The following is a 23,003-nucleotide window of genomic DNA, read 5'->3' as shown; positions in this document are numbered from 1 at the left end:
TTTATAAGAAGCTGTATTTTTATTGGATTATAGCAGATCCAAGTGTAGGATTTTTAAAAGACTGGGAAGTTTTTTTTAAAAAAATTGCTTTTTTTAACATAAGTTGTGCATTTTTTTGTATTATTTTAAAAAATTCTTTCCACATGGGAGGAGTTTAACCCCTCCTATTTGGAAAGAATTAAAAAAAAAAAACAAAATTAAAATGTACATGCAGGGTCTTAGATTATGCATAATATTTCAATTAATTCTGTGAGAAACAAGGTGTTCATTTGTCTATTTTACTTTATAATCTTTACAACTGTACTCCTAAATTGAGATTGTTATTCTAAAATCAATCAAGTTCTTTTGTGTTTTTTTCTCAATTAGATACTTATTGCATGACCAATTATTGATTTTAATGACTTTTGCAATTTAATTATATGTTTGTTTTGCAAAGAATATTGTTAACTTGGGAAATATAGTTTAACTATTTAAATAATCTGGAGTGTGAAGAAATTGAGTTCCAGCTTATGAAACACATGTATCTACCATGGCAAACTTTGGCCTGTGTGAGAGAAAAGCACAACATACTTATCAATTGAAAACATCTTTCTTTTGGCAAAAATTCAAAAACATACTGTAAAATCTATCAACCATTAAAGTTTTTGAAAATTGACTCTTAAACCAGTCATTGGATATTATCAACATTAAAGTTTTTTCAAGAGATTCATTTATTCATCAACATTTTTTCAAGAGATTCATTTATCTCTTGAAAGTGAACAACAGTAATTACTCATCTTCAGAAGAATTCAAAATAATAATAATAAACATATATAAACATTAATAAAAGTTAATTTTAAAAAGATACCAGCAGATGAGCCCGGCGTTGCCCGGGCAAAAAACAACAACAAAGATTAAGATTATTAGATTATTTCGTACTTCTAATCCTTCTATTCTAGAAGCCCGGGACACCCCCTAGTGGGCGTTCTAGCAGCAGCGGTGTCATTCCATGGTATAAATAAAAAATTCCTATTACAAATAAAAATAATAATATACTGAATTTCTCATGGCGTACCCTACTAAAATGCAGCCAAAAATGTAAAAAACCACATCAAATAATAATATGTTGAATTTATTGTTAATTTAAATAATAGCTAGGGGCACCCCTAATGGCCATTTTTGGCATACAGTGACAAATAATCCAGTTTTTCAGCTTTATATAGTTAGATAATTTCAGAAATAAATATGAACTATGAACATTTGTTTAAAATTGTATTTTTCTATTTGCTTTTCAAAATGGTATGCTTTTTTACAAATGTTTATATATCAATAAATCATGAACTAGCATTAGTCTGATTAATCATATCATTTTAACAAATATACAGTCGACCCCCCTATAATGTACGTTCCTATAATGACAATTCCTATAACGTAGCGAAAAAATTGTAGAAACTTTCGTATAACGTACCTCCTATAACGTCGTTTCGCGAGAAGATTGATAGAGTCTGGACCAATAGTGGATGAGCAGCCGAAATACTTANATTTCAATTGAAACAAAGCAAGAAATCATCAGAAGGAGTGAAAGTTGACAAAAACTTCCTTGTTGAATGGGGAGAGGTTCAGGAGTTTACCAACACTCATTATCCAAACAGAGCTGAGGCCAACAGGATCAATGATCTCTACAATGACACTCTTGCCCGTCATTTCCAACAGGTGTTGAAGAAGAGAGAGAAACAGACCACCTTGGACATGTTTTTCAAGAAGCAAGCTGCCAAAAAACAAAGAATGGAACAAGAGGAGTTGACTCTGCAAGCTCCGGTAGCCTCTCCTGAATCTGAATCCGATTAAAAAAACAATAAAAAAAAAGACCCGCTGCAATGAGTAAAAAGTCTGTATCTGTATGAATGTGTGAAGAAAGTGTTCCTCCACCTCCTCCTCACAACATCTGACTACCCAGCATAATTGGTGACTGCTCCATTTTCATTTTTTTATGGTACAGTACGGTTGTTTTATGCTGCGGAACGAATTATATGTTTTTACGTGCATTTCTATGGGAAAATGCGTTTCGTATAACGGACTATTCACTTAACGGACGTGCATCTGGAACGGATTAAGTACGTTATACGAGGCACCACTGTATTAGTAAATAAAACTATTATATATAGTAGTTTTTATACAGGTTTTGTGTTTTGTAAATGAATTATTATTTTTTAACTGAGCTATGGTATTTTTATTTTAAGAAATAGGATATTACTAAATATTATATGTAAAATTTTTCTTTTCATTTATTATTATTTAATATTTATTAGATAAAAAGGTATCAACATGCTACTTATGCTCAGACATTATTAAATATACCAGAAACAACAGTGTCCAAACTTGACAATGGATTACGAATAGCTACTGAAGATTCTGGTACATCCACATGCACAGTTGGTTTATGGATTGATGCTGGAAGTCGTTATGAGACTGAAAAAAATAATGGAGTTGCACATTTTTTGGAACATATGGCTTTTAAGGTAATTTAATAAAAATTATATATTATATATATAGTGCGTCAATTTATAATTTAGACATTTCTCTTTTAAAGGGTACAGCTAAACGATCACAAGTTGATCTTGAGTTAGAAGTAGAAAATATGGGTGCTCATCTTAATGCATATACTTCTCGTGAACAAACAGTATATTTTGCAAAGTGTCTTTCAAAAGATTTAGAAAAAGGTATGATTATTTTAAATTTTGGATTTAAAATTTATAAGAAAAGTTATATCGAAATATTTTCTCAAATTTTTTCATTTAGTTAATTCATCTAATTTATTTTTAAAAAAGACTAGTATAGAAAAATTTTATAAAGTGCATTTAACTACTTATTAATCACTAATCACTTTATGACTGCTGAGAAACATTTATTTAAAGATGCTCAAACTTTTTCAGCTTAATTCATATTTAACATTTTGAAATAAAATAATATTTTGTGATAACTTAATTTTTAAATGAGATTTTAACATTGTAGTTTACAAAATTAAAAAAAAAAAAAAAAATGCTATTTCTCTAAATTGATAATTCAGTTGTTGCTAAAATTTTTATTTTAAAAAATTCATAATTGCATATTTCAGTTTTTATTAAATAAAAAAAATTTTTTTAGATTTAAAAATAATAATAATGTTTTTTTTCTTAACAAAAACAAATAATTATTATAAAAATATTTACATAATATATTGAACTATAGAAAGTTCAGTTAGCAGATATTTGTGATATATGAATGATAACTACTAGTTATTTTCAGATCTACTTTCAGAATGCTTACAAGTAACTAGTAGTTATTTGTTAGCATTCAAAGTAAGAAAATAAATATTTTTTTCAAAACTTATTACTCTCAAAATCAACACAACACAAGGAAGAATAAGAAACAATTTTGACTTCCATTTATTGTTGCCTACATTCTGTGATCAATGACTGTATTGAAAAAGATATTTAATCTAACTTATTTTTAATAACCAATACAAATAAATACCTATTACTTTAAAGATTAGAGATGACTTCAGCACAACTTTCTTTCAACACAATAAAAATATAGGACTTTTTGTATAACCATTTTAGATTGATCCTGCATACAAGGTAATGACTAAATAGTGAAGGAATATTTATGCTTTATAAATTTCCAATTTAACATCTGAAAATTTATGAGAATAAAAACTCAATAGATGAAACAAATAAATAAATAATAATAAAACAAACAAATTCAAGTTCAGCAAAGAGCATTATCTGAGCTGTATCTGAGGCATTTGTTTTAGTCACAGAATATAGATTGGGATATCAGACTAATACTTCACTGTTTGATTCTATAACATTTTGATTTATGTTCCATTTTCAACAATTCTAACTGAAATGGACCTAAAAAGGCCAAAAATGTTTTTGCATATAATAAATATTTGACTAATTTAAGAAGCAGTGTAGATTTTTAAACTTAGGATTATTATACTAAAATTTAAAACTTGTTTCAAAGCATAATTTAATAATTAAACTTATTTTTAAGATAGGTTGAATAAACTTTTAAATTAATTTTAGTTGATAATTATCTTACTATTACTTATTATTTTTATCATTACATAGTAGTAGTTTTGAATTTTTCTGATAAAAAAATAAATGTTTTAAATAAAACTGTATTTTAAAATCATAACTTTTAAACAAATTTTTGTATAGCTGTTGAAATATTAGCTGATATCATCCAAAACAGTAAATTTGGAGAAGCTGAAATTGAGCGAGAACGTGGTGTTATTTTGAGAGAAATGCAAGAAGTAGAAACAAATTTGCAGGAAGTTGTGTTTGATCATTTGCATTCAGTCGCTTACCAAGGTACACCTTTAGGAAGAACTATTCTTGGCCCAACAGAAAATATCAAGTAAGAAAAATTAATTTGAAATACTAATTAAAAGTGTCAGATTTACATAAAATATTAATTATTGACAATATTGGCTATATAAAATTATAAAGTGATTCAATTTTAACTGTAAGATTTAAATTTAAAAACTCAAGCATAAAAAAATAATGAGCATTTTGAAAATCTATTATATAACTCAAAATAAAATTTATCATGAATTTTTTAAAAATGTATTTTGGATAAAAATATTATAAAATTCAGAACTTCTGTAGCGTTGAGATATTGAATAACAAAATCATGCCAAAAACGAAATAATTAAATGAAATTTGGTATGTATATTTAATGAATTAACAAATTTATTCAAAGTAACCAAAAAGTTATTTATTTCAAGAAATGTTTTTGGTCACATTTTGGTTATTTTTAACTTACAGACTATATGAATAATTTATATTTGTAGGTTATTTAGTTATTTGTAAGTTAAATTGAAGTATTTTTATTGTCCAATTTGAATTAATAATTTTAAATACACATTATTATGAATTTGTTTAAATTATGTATGTTCTATTTCTGAAATGTAATATTTTCAGGAGTATTTCAAGAGATGATTTAGTGGATTATATAAATAATCATTACAAAGGATCAAGAATTGTGTTAGCTGGAGCTGGTGGTATGCTGATTTTTTTTTCTTTATCAGTTCAAAACTTTAATTTGAATATGTAATCTATTAATCATTTTAGAGTAAAAGAAAATTTATTTACACAATTCTTTGTTTTTATCTCTTAAATTTTACTGGGATCAGCATATTTCAAGGACTCAATTCTAAAGTGAACAAAGACCATACAAACTATTGTAGAAATAGTTAGTTTTTAAGAATTATTATTTTATCTTTCAGAATATACTAATGGGGTACTGTATGAACTTAATGCAGGGTATAACACATTATCTATCTAAACATAAAATGCAGAAAAATTACAGATAACATAAATACAATGTAGGTAATAAAAGAAATTTTAACTTTGTTCTGCTGCAATTTGAAAAAAATTGTAGATCTATAAATTCCTACTGTCATCTGTCCATCTATCTTTCTTTAATCTTGAGAGCAGAAGTAGATAGATGAAATACAAGACCAGATATGGAAACCTTAGAGACAGGAGGCATCGATTGACTTTATATGAATTTTTGGAAGTCACATTATTTTAATTCAAAAGTTTCCCCTGAAAGCAGTTAATCCATTAACACCTGTTCTCAAACTGAGGGAGAAAAGAAGGTTTTGAAAAGAAACTGCTTCAAAATTTTAAAAAGTTGATATTTAATTATTAGAAATATTGTCGATTGTTTCTCAAATTCATTATTTTGTCTAATTATCATTTTAAAAATCACAAAACGTTTTAAAATTTAAATATAGTGATTGGTATTACAGTATAATATAATATCTGTCTGTTCCTTATCACTTTCTATAGCTCAACCCCAGTGTTTCTTATTCCTATCTTTGTCTGTTGCTGTTTATACATAATTCCTTATATAAACAATATTAGTTTTATATATGTAAATTAAATAGTTGTAAATAATTTAAAAATTCCGTAAAGGATAATTCAATAATGCTGGTGATACTTGCATTTTGCAAGTAAAGTAATATGAATTTGTAATGTGAAATAATAAATAAATCTTATTTAAACATGTAAAAATTAAAATTAATGCACTTTATACATTTATGTGAGAAAATAAAGAAATGCATGCAAAGTTACCTCTAACAATTAAAAAAAATTTCAGTGAACTGATCTTGTTTTGAATTGATATTATTTATTTATCTTATATCTATTATACAAGTAGCTTAGTTGAATTTTAAAAAGTTTCATATAATACATACGTGTTTTTGTTAAAAATTTTAACTTTTGATTCAATGAGCCAAATAGTCCTTTACGTTTGGCATTAAATCGAAAAATTGTTTTAACCCAATAATTACACATTTAAGGAAATCATCTGGAATTATACATTTGTGCAAATCTTTGTTTATGCACTCTCTTCCAGAATATAATAAATGTAAATTACAACCATGTATTTAATTAACATTTTATTGTTATTAAACATTTGGAATAATTTTATATGTATTATAATGATTAATTGGTTTTAACTTTAATGTCAACAGTCTAGTTTTGTTTAAATCTTAAACATAAATCGATACAAATTTTTGAAGTTAATTGTGAAAACTACATGACTGGATATTTTGGTTTCCTGGATAATTCAGGTATATATATTTGAAATATCTCTAGTATCTGGGTAACAAAAAGGCAGATACCTGTTTACAAAAATTTGTAATGTTCTGGACTATTTAAAATATACATGATGATCATTAAATTTGATATGTCATAAAATCTTAATACATATTAATAAATTTTATTAACAAGCATTTTTATTAATATATTTCAATTTATAACTAGGAATCAAGCATGATGAATTAGTGAAATATGCCGATAAGTATTTGGGATCTCTTTCAAATGAATACAAAAGTGGAATTCCAGAAGCTCTCCCATGTCGATTCACTGGAAGTGATGTGAGTATATGTATAAAAGTATCATATATATTATGTTATATAATCACATGAATTTTTAAAGATGAATCAGTGTTTCAAATATGAAATGTAATGAATTGTTCTAATTCACAGTTACCTTATCTTTATTAAAATGTGTTTTCAAGTGATATTTCATAACAATAAAATTTGAAAAGAAAAAAGTTGAAAATTTAAATTCACTTTTATAAAATCCAGTAATTTGAACATTTTATAAGAAGCTGTATTTTTATTGGATTATAGCAGATCCAAGTGTAGGATTTTTAAAAGACTGGGAAGTTTTTTTTAAAAAAATTGCTTTTTTTAACATAAGTTGTGCATTTTTTTGTATTATTTTAAAAAATTCTTTCCACATGGGAGGAGTTTAACCCCTCCTATTTGGAAAGAATTAAAAAAAAAAAACAAAATTAAAATGTACATGCAGGGTCTTAGATTATGCATAATATTTCAATTAATTCTGTGAGAAACAAGGTGTTCATTTGTCTATTTTACTTTATAATCTTTACAACTGTACTCCTAAATTGAGATTGTTATTCTAAAATCAATCAAGTTCTTTTGTGTTTTTTTCTCAATTAGATACTTATTGCATGACCAATTATTGATTTTAATGACTTTTGCAATTTAATTATATGTTTGTTTTGCAAAGAATATTGTTAACTTGGGAAATATAGTTTAACTATTTAAATAATCTGGAGTGTGAAGAAATTGAGTTCCAGCTTATGAAACACATGTATCTACCATGGCAAACTTTGGCCTGTGTGAGAGAAAAGCACAACATACTTATCAATTGAAAACATCTTTCTTTTGGCAAAAATTCAAAAACATACTGTAAAATCTATCAACCATTAAAGTTTTTGAAAATTGACTCTTAAACCAGTCATTGGATATTATCAACATTAAAGTTTTTTCAAGAGATTCATTTATTCATCAACATTTTTTCAAGAGATTCATTTATCTCTTGAAAGTGAACAACAGTAATTACTCATCTTCAGAAGAATTCAAAATAATAATAATAAACATATATAAACATTAATAAAAGTTAATTTTAAAAAGATACCAGCAGATGAGCCCGGCGTTGCCCGGGCAAAAAACAACAACAAAGATTAAGATTATTAGATTATTTCGTACTTCTAATCCTTCTATTCTAGAAGCCCGGGACACCCCCTAGTGGGCGTTCTAGCAGCAGCGGTGTCATTCCATGGTATAAATAAAAAATTCCTATTACAAATAAAAATAATAATATACTGAATTTCTCATGGCGTACCCTACTAAAATGCAGCCAAAAATGTAAAAAACCACATCAAATAATAATATGTTGAATTTATTGTTAATTTAAATAATAGCTAGGGGCACCCCTAATGGCCATTTTTGGCATACAGTGACAAATAATCCAGTTTTTCAGCTTTATATAGTTAGATAATTTCAGAAATAAATATGAACTATGAACATTTGTTTAAAATTGTATTTTTCTATTTGCTTTTCAAAATGGTATGCTTTTTTACAAATGTTTATATATCAATAAATCATGAACTAGCATTAGTCTGATTAATCATATCATTTTAACAAATATACAGTCGACCCCCCTATAATGTACGTTCCTATAATGACAATTCCTATAACGTAGCGAAAAAATTGTAGAAACTTTCGTATAACGTACCTCCTATAACGTCGTTTCGCGAGAAGATTGATAGAGTCTGGACCAATAGTGGATGAGCAGCCGAAATACTTATTTCAGACCCTGCGCCACGCTACGGAGCGGCTAAATTGAGTTTGCTATCGTCTGTTTAGTATTATATATAAATTAGGTATTTACATATAATTATATATTAAATATATATAAATTTGGTACTGTATATATAATTATATATTAACTTAATTTATTGTAACTTTATTATAATTATATATATGCTTTCTGCCGCCTGGCAACACGCTACGGAGATTTTAGTCTAGTAAGTTGAGTTTATTATCGTCTGCACAGTATGTAAATTAGGTACCGTAAGTCTAATACAGCACTAATTTTATACATTTCTTGTGAAAGAAACACTTCTTATTTAACGGCCATAAAAATTATTTATATTAATGATATCTACAAAGGTCAAGTTATCTTTCTGCGATAAATTATTTATCAGATATCGCGGCCGCCGTTTCGTGTGCTGTTCCGCGACGAAGACAAGCTTTGAACAACGGGCGTAGTCGAACGGTACACACTCGGTAAGTAATCCTATAATTTTTTGTTTATAGCATAGTTTATACGGATTACTCCCAAAAAATTATACGTGTTTTGGAAATGTTGAGTCGAATTAGTCTAGAATCGGTTAATTTTATAGAAGAAAACCTTTCGAACAGCCTTAGTCCGTAAAGTTCCCACCTATCGGGCTGCGATTGGCTCATGTATTTAATCGTTCCTACAACGTAATTTTCGGTTAGCGTGGAACGTATCTAAGCGTTATAGGGAGGGTCTACTGTACTTATCTGATCAAATTGATGTTCACTCCTTCAGTTTATTAATTAATAACTCCAACTGTGGATCTAAATCTTAAGTTTACTGTTTAATATGAATTAAATTCTTTCCTCAATTATACATTGTTTGTTATTTGGAGCAATTCAGCAAGATAGATAGGGTAACTGAATTCAGTTTGTTTATTCATTTGACATTATTACAATAATTCAGTTCATGTATTTTCTAATCTGGATCTCTGAAGATCTGTTAAATTTGATATTAAATTTTGTCTCTCACATTGTAAATTTTAATGTTAATTCAAAATAACAACAATTTTAGAATAATAATACTTTTTTTGTAAGATTATTAATATTTGATTAAGCTTTGTTAATGTTATGTGTTAAATGAAAATAAAACTTTATATACAGAATAAAACATTTATTAAATTTAGTACAAAGTATATTATGTGATAATTGTAATCACATTAAATTAATTTATATTTAAAATAATAACTTTATGAAAATTTTAGGTTCGAGTTAGAGATGATGCTATGCCATTAGCTCATATTGCTATTGCTGTGGAAGGATGTGGATGGACTAATCCTGATAATATTCCCCTTATGGTTGCAAATACAGTGAGTTGGATAATTTTTATATCTACTGTAATGACAATAATTATTTCAATATGTTAAATTTCTAATATAAAAAATTAATAAATAAGATTCATATACATTCTAAAAATATTAATATTTATCTGATAAAAAAGGTTATAATTGTGAAATAATTCATTAAATTAAACTCTAAAATGAAAGTGAATAGTTGTGAAATAAATTTTAATAAGTGTTAATTGCTATGAAAATTTTTGTATTTAGATATATGAAATAATAATATTTAAATCTTAGTCTGTCTTTGTTATTTTTTAATTTCAGATAGGATTGGATATTAATGTATACAACTTCAAAGATATCAAAGCCATTCTTTTCTTGACTGAATCTTTGCTTTAACACTTTTCAAAAATTAATACAGTAGACTCAAAAATTTTATCAAAATTTATTATTAAAAATTTAAAAACAGTTAAGTTTTTTTTATGTTTGAAATCAGTTATTACCAGATATTTCAGTTCTCATCATAACAATATCTCCAACATTTTTGTAGTTTAGCTACTGTTTTTGAGGATACCAAAGAATTTGCTTGTTACATAATGAAATAATGTGAAAAAATCATCTGTCACACTCAATAATGTATAATATACAAAATATACATGTTTAAAATAATACACATTATTTTTGTCTAAATATATTAATATATCAAAAGTTACAATTGCAGCAAGCATACCATAAGCATATGCTTGTTCTGTCATATCAGGCAAAATAATATCTATCTTAAAATTTGCTTTTAACAGAAGTTGATTCTCTCACAAGAACAAATTCTTCATTGTCAAAACAATTTCTGATTGTCTCTGAATTGGCACACTAATATATTTTTATGCAGTTCTTAACAAAGTCAGAACATTAAATAGTTTGTAACTTATATTTATAACTTGCACCTGCATTAACATGTTCAAATTTATTATATAGAAATTATTGGTACATAAATTACTTTTTACAAATTCTCATTCTTTTCAAAAAATTGCAAATAAAGTCTAAAGTAAGTTAACTGTAGATCTTATTATTTTTCAATTTAAAAACTTCCAGTTATTGTTAGTCAGATAGATTGCAAAAGCCAAAACAAAGTACAAGTCATTACAGTAAATTTTTGTAAAAATAGTTTAATTATTAGATAACATATAACACTTTGTACAGAATGATTAGCGAAATGAAATATAAATCTTACTTTAACAATCTTTCTTAAAAGGATGTAGTTATCTTTGCTTCTATAATTTTTTGTCTTTTACTTATCAGGAAATCATCAACCTTCTGCAAATACATAAATAAATCCATTTCAATGTTGTCTTTACTTTTTAGGTATTGTTGTAGCATTGCAGTGGCCATGGTTACTTTAGCATTTGTCAAGGGTGAAGGAATTGCAGTTTCTTTTTCATCTTCTGAATCATCCTTGTGTGTTCTATCTTTTTGATATCCATCACAATATCGTTGTCAGACATGGCTTTGCAGATAAGCATATTTTTGTCAATAAGAAGATACCAGACACATCTTACATACTTTTTCAGCATTAAAATGTTTGTTTTGATTAAATTTTGATGCTGGAAAAGTGTTTAAGGTGTGTCTAGTGTCTTCTTATCCTAGAAAAGTTTCAGCTTAGATGATTTTTATCAATATTTAAAAATTCTCTATACTTGTTGCTATATAAAAATTTCTGTATTATATCTTAGTTTTTTCATCAACTTGTTTTCAACAATATCTGGCATGTTTGGGTGCAAAAAAATCCATGCTTCTTGAAGCAATTAGTAATTATTGTTTGAATTGATATGCTTCTTGTCCCACTATTCTTAATTTATTATCTGAGCACTATAAATGGCTCTTACTATGACTTATCACACACTATTGAGAAATCACTTGGAGACTGATAAACATTAGTCATTTGTAACCACAGTTACAAATAAATAACTAATGTTTATGGAGTTATGTAAAAAATCTACTGACTCCAACTTTGTTTCTGACCAGGGACAGACTTGTTAACAAAATAGGGCCAGGAATTCTGTCATCATGTGACCTCAGAATAAAAGCTTCAATAAATGGAGTTCTAATAAAGATGATATAGAAGCTCACTTTTTTCAATCATTTCCGAGGCCAATGTAAATTTTTTCCCTGGGCCAGCACCATCTATTGACACCACTGCTTATGGGCAAAGTAGTGATACTGCAGAATTTGAATGACTTAAGAGAAAAAACATCTCAAGTGAGAATGTCTTAACTGGGTTTTACTGTACTAGTATAAAATGACAAAAAGCTTAATTTTGAGAATAGAGACAAGTTTTATAAAAAATTGTGAATGCTAATAACAAGTAAAATATTCATTAAGGCTGATCACACTGGAGATATGACACATGACTACCTTCTATGTCGCCACCCTATCAACCTTTAATTAAGAACCAAAATTTAATAGCATTAATGCCCCTTTATACATAAACTATCATGCCAAATTTCATTTCTTAAACTCTACTCATTCTGAGATATTGTTTAATATCTCAGAACAGAGAATAAAGAAATTAAACAAATTAGATGCCAAATGCAGACACACTGGAATTTTTTCCCTTTATTTGACACTTTTTGGGTTGAGGAAGTCTCCAAATGTGTAGATTTGCAAAAAACTCAGAGGACTAAATTTGACACAATTTCAATACTTTTCCTTTTTATATACATAACAAGTTGGGAAAGTTAAAAAGGAATTGAATCGGCAGATTTTTGACCACTACAACTAAAACACCAAAACTTTACAACTCTGACTCCACAGCCTTGGTGATAAGTCCTAGCAAGATCCATTATAGTGCTCAGATAATTATCATTGTTTGGTTAACATCATTGTTACATGCATTGGAAAGCATCCCAATTGCTTGCAGGATATCATTGTGACTACAGATACTTTCTCTACATTGTCAATGGCCTTCTAGACCAGTCTTTTTCTATAAAAATGTTGGAGACATTTAATAGTTTGTTGATCTGCTAGCAGAGGTTTTGAGCAATTGTCTATGAACAATAAACTTTCTGCATCTTGAAATAAAACATTGTGTCTAAATTCTGAATGTACTCTTCAAACAAATTCAGCATTATCCGTGCCGTTCCGTTTGCCTTGTATTGAACAGGATGACATTTCACATTTTTTTTGAAACAACATGGATTTTTATACTTTCCTATTACTAACAAAGGTAACTTTTCTGTCCCAGAAGCATTAATTCTGACTACCATAGTTAAAACTTTCTAGCAGCAGCGGTGTCATTCTGTGGTATAAATAAAAAAATTCCTATTACAAATAAAAATAATAATATACAGAATTTCTCATGGCATACCCTACTAAAATGAAGCCAAAAATACAAAAAAACTGCATCAAATAATAATATACTGATTTTATTGTTAATTTAAATAATAGCTAGGGCACCTCTAGTAGCCATTTTTGGCATACATGACAGAAAGAAAGAAAGAATCCAGTTTTTCAGCTTCATATATATAGATTATACTCTTGTTTGGGAAACACCTAAAAAGCAAGTCCCATTTCATCAATGTTGAAAATATTAGACTTTTTATAGTTTGCAAGAAGTTTGGATAAGGTTTCTTCTTCCCTGATAATTTATAATCACTATATTCTCTCCTGATCTGTAATTTATTATAAATATAAATTCTGTATTAACTCATATAATTTGGTATTTGTAAGTTTTTATATATAAGTAATTTATAAAATTAAAATAAGAAATTTGATCATTTAAATGTTTTTTTTTTTTTACAGTTGATTGGCATGTGGGACAGATCACTTGGAGGTGGTGCTGTAAGTATTTGTTATAAATATAAAATATTAAAGTTCAAACATATAAAGTGTTATGTTTTATATATATATATATACAACATACAGTTAAACTTCTATAAAGCAAATTGCCACCTGAGAAACACCAATAATTCATTATATAGAATATTCATTAAATGGAAAATGTACTGGTAATGAAAAGAAAACTAAGATATATTGTAATAATTTATTCTTCACAAAAATGTCCTTGAACTTGCATACACATTACTTAGTTTTGTTATGAGTATGTTTTACTTTTATGAAAAAATCAAATTGAAGGTATAATAATTTTTATTAAAATTCAGAAAACGTTATGATTTGAAATAATAAGTATTCAATAATAAAATAGTAATTGTTTTTTCCTGTAAATTTTTTAACAAAAATTATTTTGCCTAGCAAACAATTCTAATTTTATTTAAATAATTAAAAAATTCTATCCAGGATATTTTCTTTCTAATGAAAGCAATTTCTTAGTTCATTCCCAATCATTAATTAAATTGATATAAGATTAATATTAAAATACATTAAAAATACTTAAAACTGAAAAAANCCCCCCTAATCAATTAAATTAATATAAAATAAAATATATTAATTAAAAAAATTTAAAAACTTTTGGAGGTCGTTTTTGACATCAGAAACTAGCTTTAAATAACTTTACCGAAGTAAAATTAGTGCGCTACAACTTAGGAACCATGAAATAAAATTGATAAAAAACTCTCATTAAAAAACAATTAAGCGTTAATCGAGCCTTATCAAAGGCTAATTAAAATCGCGATAAAATTTTTTCGCGCGGTTAAAAAATCATTGGAGGTCGTTTTTGACATCAGAAGCTAACTTTAAATAACTTTACCGAATGAAAATCCGTGCGCTACAACTTAGGAACCATGAAATAAAATTGATAAAAAACTCCCATTAAAAAACAATTAAGCCTTAATCGAGCCTTCACATAGGCTCATTAAAATCGCGATAAAAATTTTTTGCGCGAGAAAAAAATTTTGAAAAAATTTGGGGACCTAAAAAAACATTCCAAAAATTCAAAAAAAAAATTTTTTCAAAAATGGCCTTAAGGACCACATTTTTTGTAACGCTATGTAGGCTTGACGTATATATACGTCAATGGAGACTGAGGGGTTAAGTGTATCTAAAAAGTCATTATTTGAAACTATCCTTAGATAAAGATATGTTGATCTTGCTATGAGTACAATACAGATAGATACTGTATTCATAACAGCCATTCAGTGGGAGTAGTTGCAGAAATAAGTCGATGTTTTAACCATTTTTAGTATTTATCAATACAAAAAGTATTTTTTTTTTTTTATTCACCCAGCTGTTTAAAGTGTCATATAGAAATTAAACTTTATGAAATAATGATAGTTTTAAATGTATAAAAGTCATTTTCAATGTTACATAGAAAAATTTGTTAAAAAGAGAAATTTGCAGTATAGAAGTTTATATGGAAGTTTGACTGTATTTTTTAAATTAAAATTATTTATTTTGATTTAAAATATTTTTATTACATAATTTTACATTTTTATGCTATCTACATTACATTGTTTATACATATTCTAATTTTTAGAATGTTTCAAGTAAACTTGCACAAAATACAGCAACTCACAACTTATGTCACAGTTTTCAATCATTTAATACTTGTTATAAGGATACTGGTCTTTGGTATGTTGCTTTTTAATGTTTTAATTCAACTTTTTTCAAATTATTTATAAAATAAAATGTTAAAATACATGGAACATAAGATAATATCAAAAATTTCTTACTTATGTTATCTTTTATGAACTAACTTGTTATCTTTTGCCTTATAGCAAAAGACAACATAAGTTATTTCAAAAAATAATTATGTTGATATTTTGAAGATATCAACATTATTTAAATAGTTTTAAATTTCAGGGGTATTTATTTTGTGTCTGAAGGTTTGACGATTGATGACATGGTTCATAACGTACAGAATGAATGGTAAGTCATATTTCTAAAATTTGCAGCTTATCTATTCTTTTTTTATCTCTCAGCATCATGATTTGTATAATATAGCTGGACTAATTAGTATTTAAAAGATTTTTCTTAATTTTGCTTATTTTATGAAAATACTCGTACATTTTGTTTCTTCTATCCTGTTTTTCCTATTTGTTTTATCAAACTTTGTGTCTGTAAATACCATTTTATTCAAACAATAACTGTAGCTATATTTTAAACTGATTTCATTGAAACTATGTAATTAAATGTGCATTAGTCATTTCTTGATTTATCATTTATTCACATCTGTTGGTCAGAATTTTTAATCCTGAAAAATGTTAATTCCAGACTTGATTAGTTTTAAGGAAGAACAATACAACATAATCAATGTTAGTACACATTGATAGTAGTAAAAGTGGTTGTTTTGGAATGCAGTATAGTGATTATCAAGTTTGAACTCTGCAGTTATGACCTGTTATGGGTCCTATCTGTCAGACAGTGAACTGGAGAAGAAAGGGTAATGGTGCTGGTGATGCATCCAAACTGATACCAGTGCTGAACTTTACCAAACATTTTGTGTGTTTGAGTCAAGAGAGTTTGTTTGCTCATGAATAACATTATTTTTAGTCACATTTCTGAGTTTTAGTTTTAATAGTTATATATGTATAGTTGTAATTTTTGTTTTAGTACTAAAACTATATTTGAGAGACTAGAATCATGTTTTAGTTTTAGTAAATAAACTAAAACTATGTAACACATGACATCACTGAGAGAGATCAAGCAAACATCATTGAAAGTTTAGTTTGTTGTTGTTGAAAACTTATTGTTCAGTTAGAAAAGGAAAAGTGCTACTAAACAAACTAAGATTTAATGACTTTTTTAAAATAGTAATGCGGATTGGATAATGGAAGAAATATTCACTGGTGTGTGTTTTTGGATGTAATGAATACATATAGGGATAAAATACAAATTCTTAAAGCTGGAATTTAACTCAATATGTATCAGGATCAACCTAAACACTTTTTCAGAAATGGAGAAGGTGTATAATGAATGTTTTTGACTGTTAACAAGTCTTCTTCAGGTAATAGAACGTATTAAGATTCTAAAACATATTAGAATTCTTTAAATTATGGGACAAGTACAGAAATTTACAAATTCAAATACTTGATTGATATTGGTTTTGAAGAATAACAGTAAAACACAATCAAATCTAGATAACTGAAAACTCTTAACATGTTAACATAGTATATTAGTTAGACATTTGCTCCTGGTGATCTGATTAGTTGGAATTAATCAGATCAGTTAAAGTAAATGATTTCTAGTTTTTGGTGTATTGGATGTGCTTCTCTTTGTCATAAATCTAATATTTTCTTATTTTCTTCTTTCCCTGTTTCCTTTAGATTTGAGCTAGCTCTTTCTCCTATACAGTAATATAGAATTTAAGAATTTTATTAAAGAGGGAAGATAAAATATAGCTCTAACAATCTGTGACCATTACATCAGCAATGCCCAAGTCATGACTGACACCACCCTGTGACTTTAGGTGCATAAGAATCTTCGAAATAATTATCATGCGAGTGGTTGCATATGAAAGAAGGAATAGGTCTGGGATGGAGAATGGAATCAAGAGACAGCATGTCAGAAATAGCGCACTCCACTACGCATTTAACCAGCAAACAACAAATATTTATTTTTCAAGTGGATAAAAAAATATACAAAGAAAATCGAAATAGAGAGGAGTGTCTTAATGCATGCCAAAAGGAGAGAGAGTTTTTACAGTTGTGTTTGTGGGTTGATAAATACCTGGATCTTTGTTTGACAATTGCTGGATGGCTTGGACATCCTGGAGAGAGGTAAGAGAGTCACTTGCTTAGTTATGATGAATCATGGTGAAGAGTCTTGAATCCCAAAGTTCATAAGAGTAAAATCCACAATAATGGTTTTCCAATTGATTGTTCATTAGTTTAAAGTGGCTAAAGGTTCAGTGGGAAGATCAGTGGTGGAGTTTGGTGGGGATGAGCATACACTTCGAAAACAGGTAAACTCTCTTGACTTTCCTTCCCCTCTATTTTTGTTTGGAGTTATTTCCCCTGCTATTCTGTATTCTGATGACCATATTTGGTAAGGTCATGCAGAGAGCTGGTGGTCAGCCCAATCCCTGATTTATTTATTTATTTTTTTTTTATGACACTTCTTTTGTTGAGTAGTTTTTATCAGAATGTGTCACCCACAAAGGAAGTGCTATCGATAGGAAAATCTTGAAATTTTCCTCCCTTGAATTTGTTAAAATAAAATAATTCTCCTTTTTAATTTTTGAACAAAAATTAAGATCAATGAAATTACAAAAAAGTACTAGCCCAGGTTCTCACAAATCTTAATATATTTTTTTTATAATAATCAGAATTATGCCTATCAATAAAAGGAACAACATGGTATTAACTGATATTAGCTTACTATAAATTTTCATAAATTGTTTGGCAAAATAGATTTACAACCAACTGCCAAGGATTTTTATTATATATAATAAATATATATATATATATATATTTTATTATATATCTATATACGTAAAAAAATCCTACCTGACTCTCCTTTCTCAGTCACACCTGAGAAAGGAGGGAAATGCTTGGCAGTTGGTTCTAAATCTAATTTGCCAAATAATTTATGAAAATTTATAGTAAGCTAATATATAATAAAAATATATGTATGTATATATGTATATTTTATATATATAAGAAAATGGCCAGTTATTTAATCTAACTTTTTATATTTGACATGTTTAATAAATTTGTTTAATATTTAATATTTAAAATTTGTCGTCATTGTAATAAAAGCTATAAAACAGATTTTCTTGTCTTTTAAACATTCATAATTATTTAAACACAAACTAATTAAAATTATAAGATTTTTACTCGGAATGTGTTAAACATGTTTCTTAATTCTTTTAATTTAGGATGAGATTATGTACAAGTGTCACTGATGGAGAAGTTATAAGAGCAAAAAATTTATTGAAAACTAATATGTTTCTTCAGTTGGATGGTTCAACTCCTATATGTGAAGACATTGGAAGGTATAATCAAAGTTTTTTTTTGTAAAATGATTAATTATTACTTGTATGACTTGGTTTTTTTTATAAAATGCTTATTCAAAATATTTTTGGCAACTTTTCCGTATTTAATACATGAAGAAAATCACTATTAGTTTTAATGGGAATATACTAAATTTTTATAGCTGAAACATATTTATTAGTTATTACTTTTGTAATGTATAATAATTTTATTTATTTAATTAATATATTCTTTCATTGTAAATATAAAAATTTTGAAATAACCAATTTGATAATAGAATATGTATATCACATTTTTTGAAAGTTTGATAGTTCATATGATCCATGAGATATGATGTCTTTAATATATCTCAGATCATATAAGTATTGCAACAGCATATTGTTTAATCTTAATTCCAAAGATTGCAATTCTTAGTGAGTTATGAAATTTTTAAATAACAGGCATTACAATTACAGTAAAACTTTGATTTAATGAACAAAATTTCTGGTCCGTATGTCATATGTGAAAATTAGCATCCCGTTAATTTTAAAATGCTTTTTATATGTAATTAAATTAAAAGGGTTTTTTTTTTTTTTTCCAATTCNTTATAGTATATAATAATATATAATATAATATAGATACTATAATAAATCTGCCTTATGATTGACCTCTTTAAATGAATGTAAATATAATAGAAAACTGGAAAAATTATTTTGCTATTTTTATAATCTGTTTTTTAAATGGAATCATTTTTGGTGATGGTAAGTTTTCTATTAATTCTTTGATGAAATAATAATCTAAAACTATTTAAATGTAATTTTATATTACAAAATAAAGTAAAACTTAAAATTGTAAATTGAAATTTTTTTGAAAGTGTGTATTTTAAAATGATGACTTTTTTTATATCAACGAGTTTTTATGAATAATGTAATATTAGTCTTGCAGAATGTATTTAAGAAGTTTTTTATACTAAAGAAAAGCTTTAGAGAAATACACTGATCTTTGTGATTAATTGGAGGGACCAAGTCATCCTCCACAAACATCAAATTCTCAAACTTTGAGTTCCATTTTCAATTTTAAATTCATAATTTGTTTCAAGACTTTATTTATTACTGCTGTTTTTAAAAATTTTTAGAAAAGGTTGAAACCTTTCACAAAAGTTGAAATTTTTGTGCATAAATTTCTGATCATGAATGTTCAAATACCTGAACACTGATGTCCATGAACATCAAGAGTATAGTATACATAGTGGCAAATGTTATAGTTTTAGTTTCTTGAAAATATTTCCAATTTGTTTTCATGCAGTAGTTGATAAGAGCTTATATATTAATAAAACTGAATCATGTTTTTATGAACTGTTTTGAAAAGTGTAGCTAATGTTCTTAATGAAAACAGTAAATTTTTATAATTTTAATTATCTGTTTTTATTTATAGGTTCACTTCATTTACACTTAATATTTTTATCTACCAAAAGTGCAGAAAACATTTCTGTATTTTCATTTAATAGTTAAAACATACATACATACATACATACATACATACATACATACATACATACATACATAAATAAATAAATAAATAATTTTAATTACACAAACATAAAAAGTATCTACATAAGTAAAAGTTTGACTAGTTTGTCAATTTTTTAACACATTCATTCAGAAAATATACTGTGGCTATATAATGGAATTTTAGCATTAATGAACACTCACCTGAATTAGTCTGTTAAATTAAAATTTTACTGTATTTGTAATAAATTATACATTTAATGAATTAATAGCATAAGAAAACTTTTAAAACTTTCAAGTATATGTTTTATGCTATGGTATAGATTAGCACAATTTTATTGGTTGGATATACAGGAATTGATGTTTTTCAAAAAATAGTTAGAGTTCTGCCTTCATGAGAAGACAGTTCAAGATATCCAGATTTTTTTTTCTAATATTAACTCCTAATGTACCATTTATAGCCAAATACAAAACTGTAATTGGCTAACTAATCAAATTTTATGAAAATGGATTAAATATTTAAACTTGACATTCACATGAACCTCTATAAACATATTTTGTACTTATTGATAACTGTGTATTAAGTATTTTTTTTTTTTATTATTATTCATATGCCATTATCCCACTGGTCAGGTAGAAAGAGGGCTTGTTACGAGTGGGGATTGAAGTTAATTCAATTAAAAATAGTCACTGACCTCCTCCTGAATGAGAGAATGGTTCCTGAAAAGTTTCATTGTAGTTTCTCAAACTATGCTGCAATGTATAAAGAACAAACATACTAAGAAACTTTCTTCTTTGTATATTATATATGATAACGCTTACAATTTTTTTTTCTGCAGACAAATGTTATGTTATGGCAGAAGAATCCCAATACCAGAATTGGAAGCAAGAATTGAAGTAAGTTTTTTAAATTTGTTATTGAAAATAATAAAAATTACTGAATCCAATCAATCAAAATTTTATTTTATAAGTTCTAATTTGAAATTGTATCAGGTTTAATTTGGACTTATTTAAAACCTTGTTTTTTATAGTATATAATAGTACTTAATTAATGAATATGAAGTAGAGCTAGTTCCATAAAAACTGAAGCTTTAACATTTTTTTCATCCTAAATAAAATAAATTTTTCAATTTAAATTGTAAATCATTATTGTAACACTGTTATTTACAAATAAGGTATTTATTGATATTTTAAAAAATTAGATTTGTTATTTAAATATTTAATTTTAATTCGAACAGTTTTTCAAGATAGCAAATAGTTTTACCAAATTATCTGCTATTTTTTCATTTTCAGTATCTGTTAAAAATAATTAGAAAAATACTGGTTTTTTGAAATATTTGGAAATTGAAATAGTATATTTCACTTGAACCAGCAACGTTGCAAGAAATAAACTGTTTTTCCAAGTTTTATTACTGTGTCATAAATTTTTATTGAATCTTACAAGTTAGTTTATAAAATATTTTATTGTAATACTACTGCCACGTGTCATATGTATATTTCTATTAAAGTTACATATATAAAACTGTTTGTATAATACCAATAGTCCTTTTTTACTTTAATATTATTGCTTACAAATTTATTCCAGGAATTACTTCATCTGAAATATTTTTTGTAATTTAGTCTCTTTTACATAAAAGTATTAGTGTATAAATTATTCTATTGTTTTGTTTTTCTTTTAACATTTTAGTTTTTGTTGTTTCTTATATGTGCAAATGGTGGTTGTTTTTTTAACATAATATTGTAATATATGAAGGGTCAGCCCCATCAGTTTGTTTTCCAGTTCATGATTGCTTTTAACAGTTGGATAACAAACTTGTAGCTTATGCAATACTATACCCTGAACCTTTTCTAGTTTACATATAGAATATACATAGAACTACACTTATCTGTTATCAGCATTTTATTTTTATGTTTTTCTTCTGAGATATGATTTCTTACATTTCATGCTTATTTTATAAAATTAAGTAAATAAATAGAAATATAATATGATATTATATTATAGTATATAATAATATATAATATAATATAGATACTATAATAAATCTGCCTTATGATTGACCTCTTTAAATGAATGTAAATATAATAGAAAACTGGAAAAATTATTTTGCTATTTTTATAATCTGTTTTTTAAATGGAATCATTTTTGGTGATGGTAAGTTTTCTATTAATTCTTTGATGAAATAATAATCTAAAACTATTTAAATGTAATTTTATATTACAAAATAAAGTAAAACTTAAAATTGTAAATTGAAATTTTTTTGAAAGTGTGTATTTTAAAATGATGACTTTTTTTATATCAACGAGTTTTTATGAATAATGTAATATTAGTCTTGCAGAATGTATTTAAGAAGTTTTTTATACTAAAGAAAAGCTTTAGAGAAATACACTGATCTTTGTGATTAATTGGAGGGACCAAGTCATCCTCCACAAACATCAAATTCTCAAACTTTGAGTTCCATTTTCAATTTTAAATTCATAATTTGTTTCAAGACTTTATTTATTACTGCTGTTTTTAAAAATTTTTAGAAAAGGTTGAAACCTTTCACAAAAGTTGAAATTTTTGTGCATAAATTTCTGATCATGAATGTTCAAATACCTGAACACTGATGTCCATGAACATCAAGAGTATAGTATACATAGTGGCAAATGTTATAGTTTTAGTTTC

The 23,003-nt window shown here is 26.4% G+C and overlaps 1 protein-coding gene across 1 annotated transcript; it reads left to right on the top strand.

Annotated features, from left to right (window-relative positions):
• Nucleotides 1-518: 518 nt before the first annotated feature.
• On the top strand, nt 519-21,337 carry LOC111613188 (mitochondrial-processing peptidase subunit beta-like). Its single transcript, XM_023354537.1, has 12 exons — nt 519-548; nt 2,289-2,498; nt 2,570-2,699; nt 4,182-4,380; nt 4,947-5,026; nt 6,798-6,910; nt 9,895-9,999; nt 13,765-13,803; nt 15,395-15,489; nt 15,721-15,786; nt 18,737-18,853; nt 21,178-21,337. The coding sequence occupies exons 1-12, from the start codon at nt 519-521 to the stop codon at nt 21,335-21,337; spliced, it is 1,344 nt and encodes a 447-aa protein (XP_023210305.1).
• Nucleotides 21,338-23,003: the final 1,666 nt, after the last annotated feature.

Source organism: Centruroides sculpturatus, unplaced genomic scaffold (assembly GCF_000671375.1).
Source record: "Centruroides sculpturatus isolate CEXI.00-Female unplaced genomic scaffold, Cexi_2.0 scaffold1858, whole genome shotgun sequence".
NCBI lineage: Eukaryota > Metazoa > Arthropoda > Arachnida > Scorpiones > Buthidae > Centruroides > Centruroides sculpturatus.
The sequence above is the reverse complement of the archived record's forward strand: the minus strand, read 5'-3'. Positions and strand labels throughout refer to the sequence as shown.

What these genes read in the sequence shown, in the direction of transcription:
- LOC111613188 (XM_023354537.1), top strand. Translation starts at nt 519, where the DNA reads ATGTATCTACCATGGCAAACTTTGGCCTGT. An exon ending in GGCCCAACAGAAAATATCAA is followed by an intron (nt 4,381 to 4,946) that starts GTAAGAAAAATT and finishes TAATATTTTCAG; the next exon opens with GAGTATTTCAAGAGATGATT. An exon ending in TGTGTTAGCTGGAGCTGGTG is followed by an intron (nt 5,027 to 6,797) that starts GTATGCTGATTT and finishes ATTTATAACTAG; the next exon opens with GAATCAAGCATGATGAATTA.